General features: G+C 42.8%; 1 protein-coding gene across 11 annotated transcripts in view; it reads left to right on the top strand.

Annotated features, from left to right (window-relative positions):
- Positions 1–237: 237 nt before the first annotated feature.
- LOC134615971 (pleckstrin homology domain-containing family A member 5-like) overlaps positions 238–24,318 on the top strand; it is a 174,342-nt gene continuing 150,261 nt past the window's right edge. For all 11 annotated transcript variants that reach the window (XM_063460676.1, XM_063460682.1, XM_063460681.1 and 8 more), the window contains exons 1-3: positions 238–341; positions 468–544; positions 1,248–1,305. In XM_063460676.1, coding sequence (XP_063316746.1) covers positions 250–341; positions 468–544; positions 1,248–1,305 — 227 coding nt within the window. In that variant the 5' untranslated portion in view covers positions 238–249. The remainder of the gene's footprint in view (positions 342–467; positions 545–1,247; positions 1,306–24,318) is intronic.

Here is a 24,318-nt window from a genome sequence, read left to right as displayed (position 1 = left end):
AGATGAAGCTACGTATTATCTGAGCAGCACGCGCTGGAACGTTCACCGGCACCAGTTTAGTCACACGGCGGCCAAAAACGAGCCCACCGGTTCCCCAGGCTTGTGACAAAATCGTTGCTTGCATCTTTATCTTTTGTGCGCGTTCGCGCATTTCCTTGAGGCGCGCACAGGATGGAAGTGCGCGCGCGCTTGGCACGGAGCCGCGCACTCCAGCCCATACCCGTAGTAAAGCAAAGCTCCAAACTAGACATGGCGGCGGATCCTCAGCCGGACTGGCTCTCCTGCCTTCCCTCTTCTTGGAGTTATGGGGTGACTCGGGATGGACGCATATTCTTCATTAAGTAAATATGACGCGGATACACGGATTTATGGATACCTACTGCTTTTTTCTCCGACGCATTCTTGTTTGGGGTTTTTTTTCGGGTTCTCTGTTCACCTCTCCCTCCCCCGTTTTCTTTCACCAACAGCGAAGAAGCAAAGAGTACAACCTGGTTGCATCCAGTTACAGGAGAAGCTGTCATCACGGGGCACAGAAAAACCCCAGGTAATACAGGATGTGTTTTTTCTACATTCCTGCGAAAATCCGTGCACACACGCACGCACGCGTCGCCTAGGAAAGGTTATGTGCGCGTCACGGTGGAAAAAAGGGGCGACAAGTTGCGGGGAGAGCCGTGAAAGACGACGGGGGTAGATTTCTTCTCTGCAGCAAAGCAACAGTCGCCCCTCTCCGCTGTCGGACCGTTGCGCACGGCGTCCCCCCGCCATCCCCACCCCACTTACTCCACCTGGACACTTTGCGACACACTTTTTAAAAGTTATGTCACGTAGGCTTTTGCCGATTTCCAAGCGGATTCCCTGCAGTGACATTTGATACATACCCCGCTTTGCTGCAGAAACCCAGTATTTCCAGTCACCACGGTTGATTATAGAACAATGCGGTGCGGCTTGTGCGTCAGCTCAGAGACGATATTGCCCCCAAATTTGCACATCTGCCGTGGGGAGAAGGTTTTTATTGGGTGCATGAACATCAATGGTGTATTCCACCAGCGTGATACTGAGCAGGCAGACGCACACAAAATGATAAATTCTACAAGAGGGAGGGGGGCGGGATTGATTAAAAAGGGCGCAATCCAAACGAGATATTATGCTAGAAAAAGTGTGTTGCTGTTTGATTCGCTGTCTCTGTGCACCGTTCCTTATGTTCCTGTTGTCTTGTGTTGTTTTTCTTTCCCTCCCTCTCCTCACAGATTTACCAACAGGATGGGAGGAAGGATATACATTTGAGGGAGCTCGCTGCTTCATCAAGTGAGTTGGAATGTGTGGCATGGAAAAAACATAGATAGGAAGACACTGATGGATGCAGAGAGGGATGGAGACGGGTTGGGTGGCTTGTCTTGGGCAGTGGGGTGCTGCTTTGTGTGCTTGGTAAGCTCTGAGATTCCCTCCACTCTTCCCACCTCTTGGCCTGTCTGTCCCTTTGGAGGAATTCCCAAATCCTTCTGTTTAGTGGCCCTGTATTGTGCACACACATCATTACCCACACATGTAGAAAACTGATGTGACTGAACAGCTCTTTGCCTCTGTCTCATAAACACACTCTCTCCAGTGAAGGGATTTACCCAAGAACAAGTCTGTACTGTTAGTGAGGCACAAGTTTGACAAGCAAGGGTGACTCAGACGCTGCTCCACTGTGCTTAACAGGCTCTACTTGTTGGTGTGCTGTGTGTCTGTTGTGTATGTGTGCACCCACTCCAGGTTTATAACCGACTCCAGCAACCTGTGAGCTTTTTGCACACATATATTAGTTTTTTGGTGTGACTGTCTGGCAGCTCTCTGATCACCACAGATACACTTTGATTTTCTTCCACCTATTTTCACACTGACTCTTACTGGAGCTGCTGGTGCTATCTGGATATTTTGAAAGCAGCAGCTGACACATGCAGTGAGCTAATATAGCCATTCTATAAATAGACCAAACCTGGTGCTCATTTGTATGTATACATGCATGCAGAGTGTACCCAAACACATCTTCAGTGTATTAATGCATGCACATGGACATGTAAACCTGCAAGCACAGTTGCATGTGTTAAGCATTACATGCTTGCACAGTTGGATAACTGCAAATGCAGCCAGAGCATTTTAAAGAGGTTGGGATTAGATCAGGACACATTCAGAGGTAGTACAGAGAGACATGAGTGTGTGATGGTGCTTGGATTGGGAGTTGTTAAATACATTCATGTTTTTACGTTTTACACATGATAGGAAAGAAAAGAACTCGTGCATATATTCTGGCTTTCGTTGTTTCTTGGGGACGGCACATGTCTCTAATGTTTTCTGATTACTTACTGACGTTTCGTTTGCTTATCGAGAGCTATCGAGTTTTTCAAGCTGGTGTTTGATACATGCAGCCAAAAGTGTTTATCTAAAACATAGCTTGCTGTGACGAGTGTTACTGATCATTGTAATGGAATCACTACATTGGTACCATCATACTCTATCTATTATCTTTAATGATACTCTAGTATTATCTTTTGTTCTAATTAGCCCCTGTTGTGTCGTTCACCAGTTGGACCATCTGCAAAATAGGTAGAGTAGAGAAGAACAAGTCCATTTACCATCTTTTTGACTCTTTAGATTGTTTCACTGAGCACTCAACACACTTTATACAACTGGCCTCATTCACCACCTAATCATACAAGCACTTTGTTCTATGCTTTTTCTACTGACGTGGTTTCTATCAGACATTCGCACACATTCATACTCCAGTGGATGTACCGGAGAGCAACTTGGAGTTAGTATCTTACCCATTTGGCATGCAGACTGGAGCAGCCAGAGATCCACAGACACTAACTCAGGACAGTGGTACACAGACTCGGATATCTTCAGATACCTTTCTCATATTTGGCACACAACAAGAAGCAGTCCATGTGGGGAGCATTTTTCACAACCTATAAATGCCGTGGCCCACCTGGCTAAAGTTGACCGCAGCTGGAGCATTTTTTCCCCTCAGTTCCATTTTATTTATACAGCACCAAATGACAACAACAGTCGCCTTAAGGTACTTTGCTTTGCAAGGTAGACCCAACAATAATACATACAGTTGCATTGAATAACTTAACCTAATTGTAAACTATAAACAAGTTTAAAAAAGATTAAAGAAAGAAGCAAATGGTATAACTTACTATTGTTTTACCTGTTTGGCTGAGATCTGTCCAATTATGTATACTCATTAAGGACTGCCCCAGCTTAGCTTAGGTCACGCTGTGCTTTATTTAAACAAACACTGAAGATTTAGTTACCAGGACAATGCAGCAAATTGTGTGTACCAATATAGCCGTACTGAGCAGGTGACAGGAGGAGGCAAAGTGGTCAAAGTCGGTCATCTCTGGAGACTGAATGATGCCAGTTCAAATGTGAAGTAAGGTATTGGCAAATTGTAAGTAGCCTGTCTAGCTAGTGGATGCTCTGATAACTCAACAGTGTGATTTATTTTTTGTTTGTTTTGTTAGCGGACAAAATAAGTAGTGATGAGAGGGGGGAAAAGCTCATTTGGATATTAGGCCATAAAAAGCAACTTGTGTGCTGTTCTCGAAGTGGCGTACTCGGCTGAAGGCGAACATTCATGCTGCCACATTCACAGGCTTGAATACAATGAGAAGCATTTGACACAGAGCAGTCACGCTAAAGGACACTGCATCATCACCACATTCCTCTCAAATTCCTCTTCGGTCATTTTTCTATTAGTCCATTATTGGGAGCGTTTTCTCACAGCTCACGCCTCATCAGTGGCGTTGAAGGGCATTTCTGCTCTCTGAGTTTGTGATGGTAGGTTATTTGTCCTCAGGCTGAGCTTTTCAGGGTCAGACACCTTCTGCTTGGGTTAATCTCCAAGTTTCCATTTTGAATGTGTTTATGTCCTCATATTTATAATTTAACTCACTAAGGAATTCTTTAATCCTGAGGTACAGACATGTTGGATTACCTGGAAACAAAGTCCTTAGCAGACCCGTGTAAATAACCCGAAATACTTTTATTTGCTTACTTGCATCTTATTTTGGCAGTTATCACCATTATTTACTATCAGCTGGGATTAACTTCCTGTTGGAGTTGTGATGCTATTATTTTGAAGGAACGACTTCCTGTATAACTGTTGTCGGTGCAGTTTGGCGACAGTTGGGGGAGGTTGGAGGGAGTGTTGTAACGGAGCTTGTGGAAGTTTATCTTGTCATTAGCAGCCCCGTTGATGACGCACAAATGTGTGGTTATAATGTAAATAAGTACATGTTTAAATATTTTGTGTGACAGAAACTGTACATTTGTTAAGTTTGTTATGTAGAAGGTTAAGTTATTTTATGTTGTAAAGGTTTAAGGTTGTAAGAGTATGGATTTTAACTTTATTTTTTATTTTAGGTTTTATCGCCTTCATTCAGGGGAGTTTTCTACAAGCAGTTTAGAACCACAATGACTGAAAGTGTGCAAACCTCGAGTAGAATATGAGGCAAGCCTCAGGCTTTACTCTCTGCTCAGACTCAGTCAAATGCTACAAAACTGAATGGACAGTACTACACTGTAAATATCTTTATTAATCAGCTATGTACCACAGGCCTTCAAGCTGGCTGTAGTTAAACCTTTACTCAAAAAGCATCTCAGCTATCTTAGCTAATTATAGGCCAATCTCCAACCTTCCTTTCATATCAAACATCCTTGAAAGAGTAGTTGTCAAACAGCTAACAGATCATCTGCAGAGGAATGGCTTATTTGAAGAGTTTCAGTCAGGTTTCAGTGACACAGCTATGTTAGCATAGCATAAACACATCAAAGCTGGAAGATGAACGTGTCCCAGTAAGGTAGGTACTAAACAGTACCTGGTACTATCACTGTAATTCATTATTATCAGGAAGTCCTAAAAACTCACTGAAAAGCCTTCAGTTAATCCAAAATGCTGCAGCAAGAGTCCTGACAGGGACTAGAAAGAGAGAGCAGATTTCTCCTGTATTGGCTTCCCTTCATTGGCTTCCTGTTAAATCCAGAATTCAAAATCCTGCTCCTCACATACAAGGTCTTAAATAATCAGGCCCCATCTTATCTTAATGACCTTGTAGTACCATATCACCCTATTAGAGCACTTCGCTCTCGCACTGCAGGCTTACTTGTTGTTCCTAGAGTATTTAAAAGTAGAATGGGAGGCAGAGCCTTCAGTTTTCAGGCCCCTCTTCTGTGGAACCAGCTTCCAGTTTGGATTCAGGAGACAGACACTATCTCTACTTTCAAGATTAGGCTTCAAACTTTCCTTTTTGCTAAAGCATATAGTTAGGGCTGGACCAGGTGACCCTGAATCCTTAAAGTCTGCACTTCAATCACATTATTTGATTTACAGTCCACTATGATGGTGTTCTGATCCAAAAGTCAAGGACAAAAAATTGTCCTTGTCCAAAACATGATGGAGGGCACTGTATAAATTTGGCATGTTCTTTGTTTTGAGACTGAAGAGTCTATCATGCTGGTCATCAGTTAGTTGGTGTGCAGATTAACTAACTTATGAACATGATTTTTTTTTTTTAAAGGGTGTGAGTTTTAAATCAAATTGTATTCAGAAGATTGAAATCATACAAAGAAAGTTATCTGCATGGAATCATATGAATACTCAGCCTATGTCTTAGGAATAAGCAAGTAGTTTGAAATGCCTACAAAACTTTCCCAGATGATTCTTTATCTTTTCTTTCTTTCCTATAATTATTACCGTCAGTCTCTCTGTTTTGCAATCATTGTATAGTGTACTAGAGCTCTTTGACTTAAAGTTGGGCATGGTTACAAAGTAGGTTGTAAAATTATATTTGAATGATAAATACATTTATGATATTTCAACACTTGAAGGAACAAACAAAGGCAGTTGTAACAGTCCAGCCTGTGCTTCCTCAGCTTTACTCAGCAAACTGCAGACTGGCAGTCACACAGCTGCTCCACCACTCAGAGCGAAACACCTGAGTCGTAGTTGACATTCCCGACACCAAATACTGAACACTTTAAGAAGAATTTTGAGACGTCGGTACGTCTCCTGTTTCAGCAACATCTGAAATTTTAAACATTTATGAATTTCAAATTTTAACCTGGCGATTTCGCACATTCGCATGTGTGTCAGTGTATATAGATACAGTTATATCTAGTTATAGAGATGTGAGAGAGAGAGAGAGAGAGAGCACTTTCTGGGTTTCAAAAATGTCTGATTTGATTTTCGTGAGGAAGACGCTCTCACGACTCACCTAGTGAGCGAGTAGCCAATCGGTGTCCCAGTTAGGTAGGTACTAAACAGTACCTGGTACTATCACCTAATTGAAAACTGTCAGGCTGGTACTAATGGAAAAGGGCTAAGTGCTTTACACAACTTGCACTTTTTTCTATGTGAGTGCTTTCTATCTAACACATTCGTACTCCAGTGGATGCGTCGGAGAGCAATTTGCTCAAGGATGTTGGCTTGTAGACTGGAGCAGCTGGGCATCAAACCACCAACCTTTCAGTTAGCAGATGACCTACTCGACCTCCTGGGCTACAGCAACCCCCCTACTGGGTGCTGCACTGAGGTCTTTCAGGAAAAACACAGCGAGTCCACCGTCAGAGGCCATAAGAAGATCATTACGGTGATTGAAAACCTGACTGAAGGTGCTCTCTCTCTCTCTCTCTCTCTCTGTCTGTTGGAAATAATTAATTAATTAAATATGTAAACAATAACTAAATGTCACTTCATTTCATTTAAAATATTTAACACGTTATGTATATATTTCCAATTTGAAGTAATCATTGACATATTAAATTAATTATTTAATTCATATGGGCACTCCTGGCCCTGCTGCTTATGAATGTTTATGAATGAAGCCTCACCATCAAAGTGGGGGGGTGGGGTGAACACGGTCACTGCAGCTCTTCAACATCTGATTGGTTGCCCTACACAGTAAGTCAAGACAAGCCGATCCTGATAGTCGATTGCTATGAATTGGTGGTAGTGTGGACTCAGGGCAGCCAGGTATCCCAGAATGCATTTCAAACCACAAGCAGCAATAGTGGTGGTGCTCTAAACCAGGGGTGTCAGGCTCATTTGACATCATTGCCCACTTTGACCTTAAGTGGGCCAGACCAGTGACACTCCCCTTTATGCCAGTGTAGAGAAAGAGAGAAATCAATGTGTGAAATTACAGAAACATTTCTATAGTAGAAAGTGAAAAACAGAAACCGTACTCCGTTATGTTGTGTGAATGGCCACAAGGGAGGTTTGCATCATTAAGAAAAGCTGTAAAACAGTTAAAAGTCCAAAATGTCTGCTTGTGCTTGTTTGTGGTGAGCTGCTGTTAAAACAAGGTAAGAATTATAAACAGCTTCCAGCGCACGTTCAGGCCTGCGAGGCTCAGACACTGAGCCGTGACTCTGTGCTACGTGCACACATTTCTGCATCTCTGCCATTCAAACACACTTTGTATGTAGTTCATTTTATATGATATTCAAGAACTTTTTTTATTCAGTGTTTCCATAAAAGCCTTATTTTTATGGATTTACTTGTACCAGGGAGAAGCCAGAGATTTAAGGCCTGGACAAGTTTGAAACTGTTTGTCCTCCACAGTGGAAAAAGGCTGAAAATAAAAACGGGTGTCACTTTGTCCAGCTCCTAATTTTATAGATTCAACATTCAGCTCTTCAGTCTCCAGGATCACTGAAGTGCAGCCAGATTTTCATTTCATGTTTTCACTTGTTTCTTCACTTTTTCCCGACACGCTTGCATTTAAATCCACATCTCTGAGTCCCCAGCCTGTACCACTACACTTGCTGTCTTTCCCCCTTCTTTCACATAATGGTATGATCCCAGTCTGTGTTTGCATGTGATTGGTCAATCACATGCAAACACAGGTGTGGTCAGTTTGTCAAGATGGAGCCTATTTGCAGTTATAAAACTTTAACTTTAGTTTTCGTGAACTTGAATGTCTCACCAGAGCATATGTTGAACTGAACCATTTGTTTGTCTGTGTTTTCCAATGTTCATATGTGTTATACTATTTTAACCGTTAATTTTGAATTCAAACTAAAATTCTTTCATACGAGGAGGAAAGAGAGCATTTCAGTGGGGAGCTGAAATGTCTGAACCATCATGTTGATGCTGTTCGTGGATACCGAATTTTAAAATATTTATTCAGCTCTATTTTAAACACTAGAAAATCGTAATAGTGGAGTAAAAATGAATCAGATTAACATCGCGTGTGTGGTTTTAGATGACGTGTGTTTCCGTCTTGTTGTAACTGTTAAGCTTGACAGTCAAAGGCTTGTTAGACTCTATGAAGCATCGTACAGACTTCTGGATGTTAGAAGATAAAAATCATGGTCACGAGTAAGACTAAGGGCAGGGAGGTGTCCTTTAGACCTAACCATGAGATTCATGATGGCGCTGTATGTTACTGACATTAACATTAAAGTTAATGATGCGTTAAGTCTGATTATAGTTCAGCAATAGCCTATTTATTCCAACATAGTGGAGTTTGTGCTTAAATCCTTGCTTGTTCCTACGTGGAAAGTCCACACGAGTCCAGATTTCCGAGGACGGGAGGACCCAGCTCGCGGCCTCGGGGGCCCGTCGCCTCGGGGGCCCGTCACCTCGGGGGCCCGTTACTGTGCCCTTCAGCTGAATTCTATGATACTTATAAAGTTTAATTTGACCAAATTATATCGTTCAGTCATAATGAATAACGTGGACACTCATGTCACCATTAGGTTTTTGCAGTGCGAGTTTAATTCACAGTATTTTAGTGCATCTGCAGCAATCATGGTAACCATGGACACTGTGTGGATGTATCGATGTAGGTCAGACTCTGTGAAGTACCCCTCATGTCTCTCTGAAAGTAAAAAGAGGTCGTTCATCATCTTTTGGAGCTAGTTTTACAGCATGATCTTACTGGAAAATTGCAAAATAAATGGAAACCTGTTGAGGATGGTGTGCGCTCACAGTCAGCTATCCTGTGTGTGGTGAGTTCATTCATACCCTTCTCCTGTTTGTCTCCCACTTTGCTACTGCAATCTAAGAGAGATTTTTGCACTTCTATAAATTGTGAAATGTGGTTGTAATTATGCATAGCATGTGTGAGTGCAAGCACGTCTTTTTTTTTTTAAAGATTGTTTTTCTGTCTAATCTTTACTCTCAAACCCTTAAACACCAGCAAGTCTGCAGCTGAGAGAAAAACTGTCAGGAGCAGGTTATATAGTTCAAAATCATCTGGAAATACTGAAGGAAGCGTCAAATGTGCGTCGGCTTGTCACGGGAATATGCACGTATGAATTTGGTGATCTGTATAAAAGTTGTTCCACTTGATGCTAATCTGCAGCTGAGTCTCTCAGAAACTAGATCCTAGATTTTCAATCAATATTTGATAACGTCTGTGGAGTTGGCACCAATAAGGATCATTTTCTGTATAAGAAAAGGCATGTGACCTGTGAATTAGTTTGATGCTGCCAAACTAATCTAACCGTCTTTGTGTGACAGTTTATTGTGGTCCAGTGTAAGGGAAAGGGAATCCAGAGAACAATTCGGAGAACCACACGGTTTAGCAGTTAACACAAGCTTCTCTAGTTCAGGTAGAACAATTGGTTGGAAAGCAATAAGCAAATTTAAACGGGGAACATGCACAGCCGGGTCAACAGAAGATACAGTGGAGGGTCTCAAACTAGAAACCTTATCCACAAAGAAATTAAGAAACTTATTACACATAACCTCAGAAGACTGCAAAAGGACATGATCCTCTGCATTCGGTACAGAATTTATGGTATTATACAGAACACGAGGCTTATGTGAATTAGCAGCAATAACTTGAGAAAAATAGGAGTTTTTGGCGGCTTTACTGCCCTCTGATAAGCTTTCCAGCTCGTCTTAAGAGCTTCCAGAGAGACGTAGAGCCTGTCCTTTTTCCATCGTCTTTCACATCTCCTACAGTCTCTTCTAGTGGCTCGAGTAAAATCGGTTAGCCAAGGGCTGGCCTTGGGTTTACACTGCCTGAGTCTTAGAGGTGCAACAACATCAAGGACAGATTTACAAACAGAGTCCAGATGAGAGAGTAATCCATCTACGGAGGACGACTCAGAGGGACTGGACACAAGTTGTTCAAATAGTGTTGAAAAATGCTCGGCAGTATCTGAGCCGAAGGCACGATAGCATTGCGTCGGTGCAGCCCGTTTAACAACAGGACTAAGAGGAACAACGTCAAATAAAATGGGCATATGATCAGAGAATACAGCATCCTTCACATGTAAGTTACAGACAGATAACCCATATGATAACACCAAATCCAATGTGTGACCACGTTCTTGAGTGGCACCTTTAACAGATTGAACAAGATTAAAAGAGTTCACCAGGTCCATGAAGTTCTTAGCCAGGGGCTTCCCTGGGCAACATACGTGTATATTAAAATCACCGAGTAGCAGGACCTGGTCATACCGGGATGCACAGTCAGCGAGAAACTCCGAAAACTCAGATAAAAACTCCTTGTTATATTTAGGAGGCCGATAAACTATTGCACACAGCAATGAAGGCGAGTGGCCCAGTTCACACAGGCAAAGTTCAAAGCTGGTGTGGCGTGTCCATGAGGACAGTTACTTAAACTCAAAGTGTGCTTTAAAAACAACAGCTAACCCCCCGCCACGACCAGAAGCTCTCGGAGCGCTAACATAAGCACAGCCAGCGGGCAGCAGTTCAGAAAAGGCGCTTAACTCACCAGGTGAACTCCAAGTCTCAGTCAAACAGAGGAAATCCAATGCATGGAAGAACAGAAATCCTTCAGGATGAAGGTCTTATTCACCACCGATCTGGCATTTATTAAACCCAACCTGAGGGGAGCTGGTTCGGAGACCTCCGGGGTAGTGACAACCAGATCCACCGGTCGAAGGTTTGATCGGTCCATTCCCCTCCAACGCAGATGCCGAAGAGGGAATGATTTGACAGGGCTGCTCCCGATAGAGCCGACAACGGGAACCAACCAGGAATCCACAGGATCCAGGGCACGCGATGGTACCAGGAGTCATGGAAAAGATTGACGAACGGAGCGTAGATCGTGAGGAAGGTAAGAAATCCGGATTCTCAGCTTAACGAGGCGACCTCCACGGGTACCCCGTCTCCTGCGTCGCTGGTGGCAGTGGTAGGGGATGCCAGCGCAATGGTACTGCTTCCAGGTAGGGAGGCAGAAAACCCTGGCTATCTTTACCAAACCAAACTGAAACTTTGGTGGATGAGCCGATTTCCAATAAAGTCTGGCGATCATACGACAGTAGTGAACTGACATGTTGCACAACATTAGCTAAAAACAATAAAATCAAACAGATAAAAAAGAGCGGTTGACGGCATGCCAAACACACAGGCGCCATCTTGACTTCCTGTGTGGTTCAGTGGTGCATTATGGGTAATCTCAGTCTCACTCTGAACTCCTGTGACTTGCCATCATGTCACAGAGTGGGTGGGAGGTATTGTCCAGCATTGTCTTTATCTTGGACAACATCCGCCTCTCTGGCACCATCTTAATGGAGTCCAGCTCCATCCCCACAACTTTACTGGCCTCAGTTTGAATCTAGTCTAGTTTAGGCTCCAGTTGTCTAGGTAATGTATTTATGTCTTTACCACCCCTACATATGTTAGTCAGCAGCATCTTTTGGTCCCACTGGGAGTTTCACTAGTTGTGTCAATCACTGGCCTCAAAGTAATTTAGAGAGGGCCCACTTTGGGGTTATTCTGGTTATTTTGCTACAATTTGGTACTTCATGGTCCCATGGTAGAGCAGGTCATTTGCTAATTGGAAGGTTAAAGGTTCAATCCATGTTGTCCGCAGTCTGAAATTCAAACGTCCATGTGCCCAAGTTGCATCCATTGGCGTGTGTGAATGTTAGATAGAAACCATTTAGGAAGAAAAAAGTGCACGTATGAATGGGTGAATAAGGCGAGTGTGCAGGTAGAGTAATGAGCCTGACTCATGTAAATGTAGTTGGCATCGGTCTCTGAGCAGACATTCATGTGCTCATCCATAGAGACTTTACATTACATTGTACCAACTACACATGCACCTGCAGGCAAACGTCAAAGAACTAATAGAAATGATTACTCGGGCCTGTTGTCTCTAAATGTCTGTGTGTTTAGTCAAATTTAGTCAATAGTAATTAGTGGAAACATCAGATGCACTTGTGTTTACTGTCGGTAGTCAAATCTTTTCGCATTTTACACAGATGAATATTAGGGTAGGTAAGGATGGAGGAACTGAATGAAAGAGAATCGGAGAGTCTAACCTGGAGCTGACATCAAGGTGTTGTAGTTATGTCTGTTACTGCCAGTTTCCTCCTTCCTGATCCTCTCTCTCTTTTCCCTCTACTATGTCTGTGTGTTGTTGGTTTGACTTGGCAGAGGATCAGTGCTTTGGGAAGGATACAAAATAAACAGAGTAACACAAACTAATCTTCCCTGCTGCTCTCCCACCAGAAAACACAACTTCATGCATGCAGCAGCTCATTCTAAGTAAAACTTCATGACTTTCAATAAGACAGTGAACATGTGCCGTTCTCAGCGTGTAGGCGACACAGGTTTGGATTTGTGTGTGATTAAAGTGCAAATTAAGGGTAACAAACAAGCTGGACTGTGTCCGTCCTAATAAGTAGCCATGCTACTGGGTTGTTGTTGTTTTTTTAATCAGTGAGATATTATATTTATTCATTGAGTTTGCTGTTTGGTCCTGGGCAGCTTACAGGTTATGTTCCCATGAGTCATTTCCACCTGTTAAGGGAATCTAACGGCATGCAGCGACACGTTAATGTGTGCAGAACCAGTTTTTCATAATTATGTGAGAAACAAGTGTGTGTGGTTTGAGTAAGCAGCAGTGCTGCTTTTCTTTTTGACACCAGCAAGCTTTCAGGTTTTGCATCGACTGCAAACTGCACACAAAATGTGCCTAAGGAAAGCCTTTTATTGGCTGAACTGTTGGAGCAAAATATTTACTTATTAAAACATTTAATATGAGCAAAGAATATTGAACATTACTGTAAAGTATATGACAAATGTTTTAAGGTTCTCTTCTGTTGCAAAGCACCCAGACAAACAAAGACCAGTCGTCTCAGTTTTTCACAGTCCAGATAATAAACACTTGTTGTCCTTTGATGAAATTGTTGCCCACAGCAAGTTTTTTAGATATTTACAAATGAGAGATTTTATTAGAACACAGCAAAACTAGTCCTTGTCCATTTCTGGCCCATCAACTTGAAGAAATGATGGTGAAAGATTGTCAGGGAAGGGGCCTGATTTCTAAAATGTATAATGAACTGGTGGCTGCCTCTCCAGAAACGTCAGTAAAGAAGCTTGAGTTCTGCAGAGAGGACTTACAGGAGAAATATTAATAAGAAATATTAGAGATAAAAATGCATTTAGAACCAAATCCTTTTCTGCTGGTTATTTATCCAGCGTCACATAAGGGCTGCTGGTGGCCAACAGAGTGATTGCAGTTGCTTGGAAAGAGGTGGATCGACCAAGGATAGATTAATGGATTTCAGAATTAACATCAACTCTGACCTTAGAAAAGATCACCACGCAGGGGAGACTTGCCCTGTTTGGTGGAAAATTTGGGGATGATGTTTATTGCTTGGCTTTGAACGACTACTTTCTAATGTACATGTAACCTGCGAGTGTGAGTCATATATGGGGGGAGTCGCACACAGTCCCCCCCCCCCCCCCCCCCCCCCCCCCCCGTTTTAGTGGTTGTGTACAGGTGTTATGTTTGAAGATAAATACAGACACTGTTGGAAAGAAAAATCAGTTTTCCATATAGTTTTGTTGTTAGATCATAGTTAATATTATATTACAGAGATTAATAGATGTAGTAATTACATTTTCCATTTTAGCCATCAGCCATGGTCAGGTCTGGACTGGGCCAAAAAAATCTGCCACAGCAAGTTTTGGTCCACCACGATTGGTCAGACGGTCCACTTGATTTGTGCGATTCCTCAATGCGATGATAGAGCTGAGCAAGCTGTCCGTCTCCATCACTTCTTCTGTTCAACGAGGTGCATGAGCGCACAGCGAACGTAAGGCAGGTCGGTTGTGTTGAGAGATTGGATTGGCCAATACAATGTCAGTAATGAAAAATTAACAAATGGCTGGTGCCGGTACTTGTAGGGCCGATGCAAAGTGGACTTTCAAGCCGGCCCATAGCTTCTAAAATTATATCGACAAGGAAAAAACCAAAAGTATATCGGCCCACAAGTGCATGCAATGAGCAAATGCCCGGTACGCCAGATTTGCAGTCCAGAAAAGGTCACGGCTCAGTGATTTTATGATACGAATGAGAAGTTGTGTATTAACTAAGTTTGTAAAATTAATGGGGCTGTACTGCTACTGCCAACAAGGGCTTAAGTAAACTTCTGTCACGACATGAAATATGTACGGTCCCTGTTGTCTGCCAGTGACATAGACATTGTGAGATGTTACAGCACAGCTGCTTTCATGTTTTGTATGAAATAATAGGAACAGAGACTGGTGACAGGCCATGAAGGGGATCTGATAGCGTCTGAGTGAAGGAGAGAAGCGTAATTAAAATGTCTGTAACAACAAAAATACCTTTTAAGTTTATGCAGGTGAGAGGAACAGAAACTGAGGGCTTCATGCTCATGACTTTGGGTTATGGGATCTCATTCATTAGCACTGTTACTTCTTTGGAGACCTCTCTGTTCAAAAGTGTGTCTGTAAAATATTGAACAGTTTACTGCAGGATGAACAGGTTAGCAAGCTGTGCTCTGGTGGATTTACAGTAAAGAGCAGTGTGTTCAACAGGTTCAATTCAATTTAGTTTTATTTATACAGCACCAAACCACAACAACAGCTGCCTCAAGGCGCTTCATATTGTAAGGTAAAGACACTATAATATTACAGAGAAAAACCCAACAATCATATGATCCCCCATGAGCAAGCACTTTGGCGACAGTGGGAAGGAAAAACTCCCTTTTAACAGGAAGAGGAAGACAAAACAAAGACCCGCTGTGGAAGAGAGGCAGAGATTAATATTGACTAGTAATTAAATGCAGAGAGGTCTATTAACAAACACATGAGTGAAGAAGAAACACCCAGTGCATCATGGGAATCCCCCAGCAGCCTACGTCTATTGCAGCATAACTAAGGGAGGATTCAGGGTCACCTGGTCCAGCCCTAACTATATGCTTTAGCAAAAAGGAAAGTTTGAAGCCTAATCTTGAAAGTAGAGATAGTGTCTGTCTCCTGAATCCAAACTGGAAGCTGGTTCCACAGAAGAGGGGCCTGAAAACTGAAGGCTCTGCCTCCCATTCTACTTTTAAATACTCTAGGAACAACAAGTAAGCCTGCAGTGTGAGAGCGAAGTGCTCTAATAGGGTGATATGGTACTACAAGGTCATTAAGATAAGATGGGGCCTGATTATTTAAGACCTTGTATGTGAGGAGCAGGATTTTGAATTCTGGATTTAACAGGAAGCCAATGAAGGGAAGACAATACAGGAGAAATCTGCTCTCTCTTTCTAGTCCCTGTCAGGACTCTTGCTGCAGCATTTTGGATTAACTGAAGGCTTTTCAGCGAGTTTTTAGGACATCCTGATAATAATGAATTACAGTCGTCCAGCCTGGAAGTAATAAATGCATGAACTAGTTTTTCAGCGTCACTCTGAGACAGGATATTTCTAATTTTAGAGATGTTGCACAAATGGAAGAAAGCAGTCTTACATATTTGTTTAATATGTGCATTGAAGGACATGTCCAGGTCAAAAATGACTCCAAGGTTCCTCACAGTGTTACTGGAGGCCAAGGTAATGCCATCCAGAGTAAGAATCTGGTTAGATACCATATTTCTAAGATTTTCAGGGCCGAGTACAATAACCTCAGTTTGATCTGAATTAAGAAGCAGAAAGTTAGCGGCCATCCAGGTCTTTATGTCTTTAAGACATTTCTGCAGTTTAACTAATTGGTGTGTGTTATCTGGCTTCATGGACAGATAGAGCTGGGTGTCATCTGCATAGCAGTGAAAATTTATGCTATGTCTTCTAATGATACTGCCTAAGGGAAGCATGTATAATGTAAACAGAATTGGTCCTAGCACTGAACCCTGTGGAACTCCATAATTAACCTCAGTGTGTGAAGAGGACTCTCCATTTACATGCACAAACTGGAGTCTATTAGATAGATATGATACAAACCACTGCAGTGCAGTACCTGTAATACCTACAGCGTGCTCTAATCGCTCTAATAGGATATTATGGTCGACAGTATCGAACGCTGCACTGAGGTCTAGCAGGACAAGCACAGAGAGGAGTCCACTGTCAGAGGCCATAAGAAGATCATTTGTAACCTTCACTAAAGCTGTTTCTGTGCTGTGATGAGCTCTGAAACCTGACTGAAACTCTTCAAATAAGCCATTCCTCTGCAGATGATCTGTTAGCTGTTTGACAACTACTCTTTCAAGGATGTTTGATATGAAAGGAAGGTTGGAGATTGGCCTATAATTAGCTAAGACTGCTGGGTCTAGAGATGCTTTTTGAGTAAAGGTTTAACTACAGCCACCTTGAAGGCCTGTGGTACATAGCTGATTATTAGAGATAGGTTGATCATATTTAAGATTGAAGCATTAATTAATGGCAGGACTTCTTTGAGCAGTTTTGTAGGAATGGGGTCTAAAAGACACGTTGATGGTTTGGAGGAAGTAATTATTGAAGTTAACTCAGAAAGATCAATTGGAGAAAAAGAGTCTAAATGAATATCAATGGTACTGAAAGTAGCTGTAGATAATATTACATCTGTGGGATGATTATTGGTAATTTTTTCTCTAATGATTAAAATGTTATTTGTGAAGAAGTTCATGAAATCATTACAAGTTAACGTTAAAGGGATGGTTGGCTCAACAGAGCTCTGACTGTTTGTCAGCCTGGCTACAGTGCTGAAGAGAAACCTGGGGTTGTTTTTATGTTCTGGCTTTGCGGAGGGCTTTCTTATAAAGCAACAAACTATTTCTCCAGGCTAAATGATGATCCTCTAAATTTGTGACACACCATTTCCTCTCCAGCTTACGAGTTATCTGCTTTAGGCTACGTGTTTGAGAATTATACTTCTGATTTGAGGCTGTATTTTTCAGAGTTCGGGTAGCTGCTCTGTGTTGGTACAGGGCATTGAAGAAGATAACAGCACTTTCAGAAAGACGTCTAATGTGATTAAATCTGTTCCTTTTAGGTTTTTTCTTTTTTTTTGTTTTTTTCTTTACGTCAAACACTTCCAATGAGGGTTATTAGCTGGGTGGGGCTGAACTACTCATGAGTTGTTTCCTGTGCAGTCCCTGCATAATACTCACTGGCACACACACACATCTGCAGCTCACCCTGAGCTCCAACATAGTATTAAAATGTTGCTGAACTGCTGAGTGATTCCCTCCAGTCTGTTTTTTCATTTTTTAATGAACTATTTGTTTGATCACAGCATGGAATAATCAGCTCGGGCTGTAAGGCTTTGCTCTATTTTTCTGTTTCCTTGGGCAGAACAAGCTCAAACTCTCGTTATCTCGTAACAACAACTTGACAAATAATTGTCATCATCTTGTGTCCTACCCAGTTTGGGTCTCCATCACTTATTTTATCCATGTTCCCACTGGAAGTGGCAGAAAGTCATTCACTTTGGTCTTTAGTCACCAGTTGCTTCCAGTGTGGATGGACCTTTAACATTTATTTATTGTTACTTGAGTGTACTTAATTTTTTATGTTGATTTCCTCTATGATATCACAGAAAGATTCAGCAGTAATGGTCAGTATTAGTTTATGCACAGAGAATAGTTAATAGTTGAGAATAAATACAGTACTGTGCAAAAGTTTTGAACCCTCTCTCTTCTTTTTATTTTGCACAGACAATGGGACATGGGTAATTGAAACATGGGAAAAGCAGGTTTCAGGAACAGTTCTCAGGTCTGGACGGAGTTTTCAAAGGGATTCTTTCGATGTAGGCGGCCTTTATTCCATTCTTTGAAATGATGTCACGCTCACCTATTTCAGCATTGCTGAGGCCTCGGCTCCTGGGAAGACTTTTCTGTGTTTGCATGTTCTCCCCGTGTCGCCGTGCATTCTCTCGGGTTACTCCCACAGTCCAAACACATGCAGTTAGTGGGGATGGGTTAACTAGTAACTCTAAATTGCCCATAGGTGTGAATGTCAATGGTTGTCTGTGTGTTAGCCCTGCGTCAGACTAGCGACCTGTCCACGGTGTACCCTGCCTCTCACCCTAAGGCAGCTGGGACAGGCTCCACCCCCCACAACCCTGACAAGGATAAGCGGAAGAGGATGGATGGTTTTACTGCATTCACAGTGTTTTGGTGTCATTGTCACATTTGAAAAATAAAATTGCTGCTGCCTGTTACATTCTGGGGAGCGGGCTCGGTCTACATGTGTGTGGTGCTGCTCTCTCCAGGACCCCGGCTTTATTCGTTGTTGCTCACAACACCCTCCTCTAGACTTCCATCGTAACAGTGCCCAAACACCACTCTGTGAAATCCTCTACACATAAAGACGACTCTGTGAACCAGACACTGGAAATTTGGATTCCTCACCGTCTAACACTCGAGGTTTTATGTAATTTGAGCAATAGGAAAACTTTTTTCTTCTTTCTTTCTTTCTTTAATAAATCCGTCCTGTCCGGCAGCTTTAGCAAGCGTGATCTAAATGCTCTGTTGTGCCACCTCAGTGGGCACTGAGATCCATGGTCTGTGCCACTCTCGCCCCTGCTGTTTGATTATTGGCGATCTCACAGGGGAACAATGGGGCGATTGGTGTGTGCCCTAAACCCAAAACAGGAACACCTTTTCTGGGGTTGTGCAATTTTCCAACACTTAAAAACTCCAGAGCTCATTTTATCATGTTGTAAATTCAGAATTTTGAAAACGTGTATCACTCCTAATCAGCTAGACCTCGAGCAGACATCATAATAATGACTAAACGGAGGTGAGGCAGCTTAAATCAGAGAGATGAATTCAGACTAGACCAGGGCGATATGACCAAAAATATTTATCACGATATACTTATGAAAATTTGCGATAACGATATAACTGACGATATAATTGACATGAGACAAAATACTTTACAACTCCACAAATTTATTAGTGCAAAAAAAACCATCAATGTATTTTCACTTAAACAAGCAGCTGTTTTTTATGTGCATTAAAGTTATATAAAAATTTAACAGTGCATAGGGCTGTGCGATATGACCAAAATCTCATATGCCGATGTAAGACATCTATCGTCCCGATAACGATATAAATCACAAAAATGTAACATTTTCTGTAAATTCTGTGAATCTCGGGCAGCTCGACTTGCGTGAAGTGTTTCCAGCTGGGCGTCGTGTACCTGGAGTCGAGTGTTTTAACCGATGCATGAAACGATACATTTTTAGACATAAGTTGTAACGGCCGCCGTTTTCTTTGTGAGTATTTATTACACGGCGTGCTGCAGGGAAAAGCCTGTTCTAACGTTTTAGTCTAAGGTTTATTTTTTAGCACCTGACGGCTCTTTGTTGCTTCTCATCCGTAAATAATCTGCTCTTTCACGTGATTCAGTTTATTTTGAAAAGTCTCAACAGGATCTTGAGCTTTATTGTGAAAGGTTTATGTGGAAAATAAACAAGCGGACACGCGATGGTGTTACCGTCGTTGTTGCTAACCGCAACGCATAAAAACAGGCGCTTGTCCATCCGTAGTGTGGTTATATTAAATATAAGAGAAAGAGAGAACTTTAAGAAATTAATATAGCCACTACAGTGACCATCAAAATGATGAAAAAATATTGCCGTAAACACTTTATTTTGCGACACCACGAAACAAACGATAGCGTAAAATGAAACGATAGACGTTTTTATATCGTCATCCGATATATATCGTTATATCGAACAGCCCTAACAGTGCAAATGCAAATTCTTTGCTGACAGTTTAACCAAAAGGCATTTCCAGTGGAAACTGGCCGACATATCCTCAGCATAACCATGTATAATATCTACAAAACTTAAAGAGGTTATACACACACAATACGGTAATATTATGTTGAAGCACAGTACGTATCACTCCGCGAGGCTCCTGCCTACGATAGCCGTAATGCTCCGACAATCCATCAAGCGGTGCGGCTTCGTAGCTTAGCAAAGTCGTACTAAAACATTTGACAGATTTTCGAGCGCCACATAAGATCGTTTCAAGGTCAGTAAACACAACCAGAATTCATACATAAGGCACACGGGATTATAAGCAGGGGTGCACATAAGTGGCCTGCAGGTGCGCATTCGCTGTCAAAATAAAAGACGTGCACCAGATAAGACGTTGCAACGCACGTTTGCATACATATAAAAGGCAGTGTTTTTGTTCGCTACAGTGGGATTTTCAGGGCATATTCTGCACCACATCTGTGTGCGTTCATCATTTGTTTGAAGCCAGCTCACCTCCTGCAACCACTTTTCCGAGAATAAGCGCTTCTTTTGCGGTTCGGACTCCTTCTGACATTTCTTTGGAGGTGGAGGAACACCAAAGTAATTGCTTAAAGGAGCTTCTTCGACATCTTTAAGAGTTCTAAACAAATGTCTGTCCTCCTCCAGAAAATCTTATGTACACAAAAGCGCGTTGTAACTTCTTATCTGGTGTGCGTCTTTTATTTTGAAAGCGCATGCGCACCTGTGGACCACTTATTTGCACGCCTGCTTATAAGGGGCACTGTCGATTTTCAGAAAAATCAAAGGATTGATTTTAAGTGTGCCGTATTTTCCAAAAAACACGGTAATAACGACGGCCCGCTAGCATGCTCTACCAAAAATAGTGCTTTGTTGTGTATCTGACGGACGAAAGCTAAACCAGTTCCACACCACTGAAGTTGCAGCATTTTTACAAACCAGTTCTGGTTCATCCGTTTCATTCAACGATCCGCTTTCGCCCTTCTCATTCTCCGTCGCCACCATGCTTTTTCCGCCATGTGCGTATGAAAACAAAGGCACTGCGCATGCGCGTTTTACCCATATTCTAACGCCATATTTCATTTTCTTATCGTTGCCCAACATTATACCGGTATTACCGTGAATGGTATGATATGGCCCAGCCCTAATTCAGATGAGCTCTTCTAGCATCCCCCATGGTTTCAAGTGTTTGTGTATTGTTAAGCGTGGTTGTACCTCCACTTGGAGCTGTCCATACGCATGATTTGCTTAAGAGCGACTCGTCTTAGACAATCGGTGATCTTGACAAAGGCAGGGGGAGTAAAAGCCCAATAGTGCATGGCTGCAGGGAGAAGGATAGCAATGAAGGAATCGAGAAACTGAAAGATTGAATCTCTGATGTGTTTTCTTCTTATCTGCGTCACAAGTTTTTTTCTGTCTTGACTGATAAGAATGTCCTGTGTGAATTAACTTTAATATTCTGCAGACTCAGAGCAGCACGAAGGGGGAGGTCTGTGTTTGAGCTTCAGAGCTCCATCACTCAGCTCAGTGCTGCTCATGTTCTCCGTAACTGAAGAATGAAAGTGTTTTGTCATCTACTAAAATAAGTGTTTGGAAAAGTGTCACAGAGTGTACGCTCTCAGCCAAGGATTATCCTCCTGTTCAGAATAGATTTAGCAGGGTTGATGTTTCCTTTTGACTTCCAGCGCTCGCAAGAATAAACCAGTAATTAGCGTCTTTTTGGAACCTTTTATGAGTTTGATTTTCCTATGGCTACATCACAAAAGAAAAGGTTTGCATATGCAGTACTAAAAACGTGCAATGACTGAGACAGAAAACAAATTGTAACTAATTTGAACACATGTCAGCGATCTGGTTCACGAGGTTAAGTCTCATCTGCAAGAGATTTGGAATCAAAGACAGCTTTCACATTTGAACTCGTGCTGTTCGGCCATCTCCAGCAGATCTACAGCTTTTCAACATGTTTTTGCTGAGTGGCCAGTTAACCTTTCAGCCTATCATAATGTCTTTAGCAGTTTTTCACAGTATTGTCGTTGCCCTGTCGGGCATTCAGGCAGAACGAGGGCAGATAGTAGTTTGAAATTGATACCATGGGTGTCAAAGGAGTTTGCAAAGAAAAGCATCTGGACTTCTTTAAGTTGCTTGAAGACGTTTCACCTCTCATCCGAGAAGCTTCTTCAGTTCTAGGGTCAAATGGCCGAGAGTCCCAGATTTAAACCAAGTGGGAGTATCCCCCCAAAGAGGGACAAAGGACCCCCTGGTGATCCTCTAATCACATGAGCCAAGGTGTGAAAGCGGGTGTGGGTCACAATCAGCCAGGGTTTCAGGTGTGCTCATTGTAAAACCTGGCCCCACCTTGTCATGTGAATTCCTGAGGTCAGATGGTCCAGGATGTGAGAGGCATTAAGGCGTCTGGGGAGGGAACTCAAAACTGGATTATAGATGACAGACAGTTGGTGTCGTAAACCACCGCCTCTGTTCAAAGATGGTCGCTCACAGTGGACATAGATGGCCTCTTTCACTCCTCTTTCAAACCATCTGTCCTCTCTGTCCAAAATGTGAACATTGGCATCCTCGAAAGAGTGACCTTTATCCTTAAGATGCAGATGGACTGTTAAGTCTTGTCCTGTGGAGGTGGCTCTTCTATGTTGTGCCATGCGCTTGTGAAGTGGCTGTTTGGTCTCTCCAATGTAGAGGTCTGGGCATTCCTCGCTGCACTGTACAGCATACACCACGTTGTTAAGTCTGTGTTTTGTCTTTCGGGTGAACCAGTTTCTGTCTGAGTGTGTTGCTGGGTCTGAAGTACACTGGGATGTCGTGCTTGGAGAAAACTCTCCTGAGTTTCTCTGATACACCGGCTACATAGGGGATGACAACGTTGTTGCGTCTGTCTTTCTTATCCTCCCTCGCTGGTGTCTGATCTTCTTTTCTGTGCCTCTTTGCTGACTTTATAAACGCCCAATTAGAATAACCGCATGTTTTGAGTGCTTCCTTTACGTGTGTGTGTTCCTTCTTTTTTCCCTCAGGCTTAGAGGGAACATGTTCTGCCCGGTGGTGTAGGGTCCTGATTACTCCAAGTTTGTGTTCCAGAGGGTGATGGGAGTCAAAGAGGAGGTACTGGTCCGTGTGTGTGGGCTTCCGGTAAACTTCGATGTTGAGGTTGCCATTCTCTTCAATGTGCACAGCGCAGTCCAGGAAAGGCAAACAGTTATCCTTTGTGTCTTCCCTGGTGAACTTGATGTTTTTATCCACGGCGTTAATGTGCGTAGTCCACTTCTTGTGTCTTCATTTTGACCCAGGTGTCGTCTACATATCTGTACCACTGGCTGGGTACTCTTCCTTTGAAAGAGCCAAGAGCCTTCCTTTCTACTTCCTCCATGTAAAGGTTGGCTACAATAGGTGACACGGGGGAGCCCATGGCACAGCCATGTTTTTGTCTGTAGAAGCCTTCGTTGTATTTGAAGTATGTTGTGGTGAGGCAGAGGTCTAACAGTGTGCAGATCTGATCGGGTGTGAAGTTGGTCCTGTCTTCCAAGGAGCTGTCTTCTTGTAGTCGTTTTCTGACAGTCTCCACTGCCTCCGTGGTGGGTATGCAAGTGACAAACACAGACTTAACAACATGGTGTATGCTGTACAGTGCAACGAGGAATGCCCAGACCTCTACATTGGAGAGACCAAACAGCCACTTCACAAGCGCATGGCACAACATAGAAGAGCCACCTCCACAGGACAAGACTCAGCAGTCCATCTGCATCTTAAGGATAAAGGTCACTCTTTCGAGGATGCCAATGTTCACATTTTGGACAGAGAGGACAGATGGTTTGAAAGAGGAGTGAAAGAGGCCATCTATGTCCACTGTGAGCGACCATCTTTGAACAGAGGCGGTGGTTTACGACACCAACTGTCTGCCATCTATAATCCAGTTTTGAGTTCCCTCCCCAGACGCCTTAATGCCCACTCACATCTTGGGCCATCTGACCTCAGGAATTCACATGACAAGGTGGGGCCAGGTTTCACAATGAGCTCACCCGAAACCCTGGCTGATTAGGTCCCACACCCACTTTCACACCTTGGCTCATGTGATTAGAGGATCACCAGGGGGTCCTTTGTCCCTCTTTGGGGGGATACTCCCACTTGGTTTAAATCTGGGACTCTCGGCCATTTGACCTTAGAACTGAAGAAGCTTCTCGGATGAGAGGTGAAACGTCTTCAAGCAACTTAAAGAAGTCCAGACGCTTTTCTTTGCAAACTCCTTTGACTACGATGACCTGGATGACTGAGAACCTTCACAGACATACCATGGGTGTATTTCAGTGACCTCGGGCTCAAGGTCAAAGGTCAAGTTT

Source organism: Pelmatolapia mariae, linkage group LG17, assembly GCF_036321145.2.
Source record: "Pelmatolapia mariae isolate MD_Pm_ZW linkage group LG17, Pm_UMD_F_2, whole genome shotgun sequence".
NCBI lineage: Eukaryota > Metazoa > Chordata > Actinopteri > Cichliformes > Cichlidae > Pelmatolapia > Pelmatolapia mariae.
The sequence above is the reverse complement of the archived record's forward strand: the minus strand, read 5'-3'. Positions and strand labels throughout refer to the sequence as shown.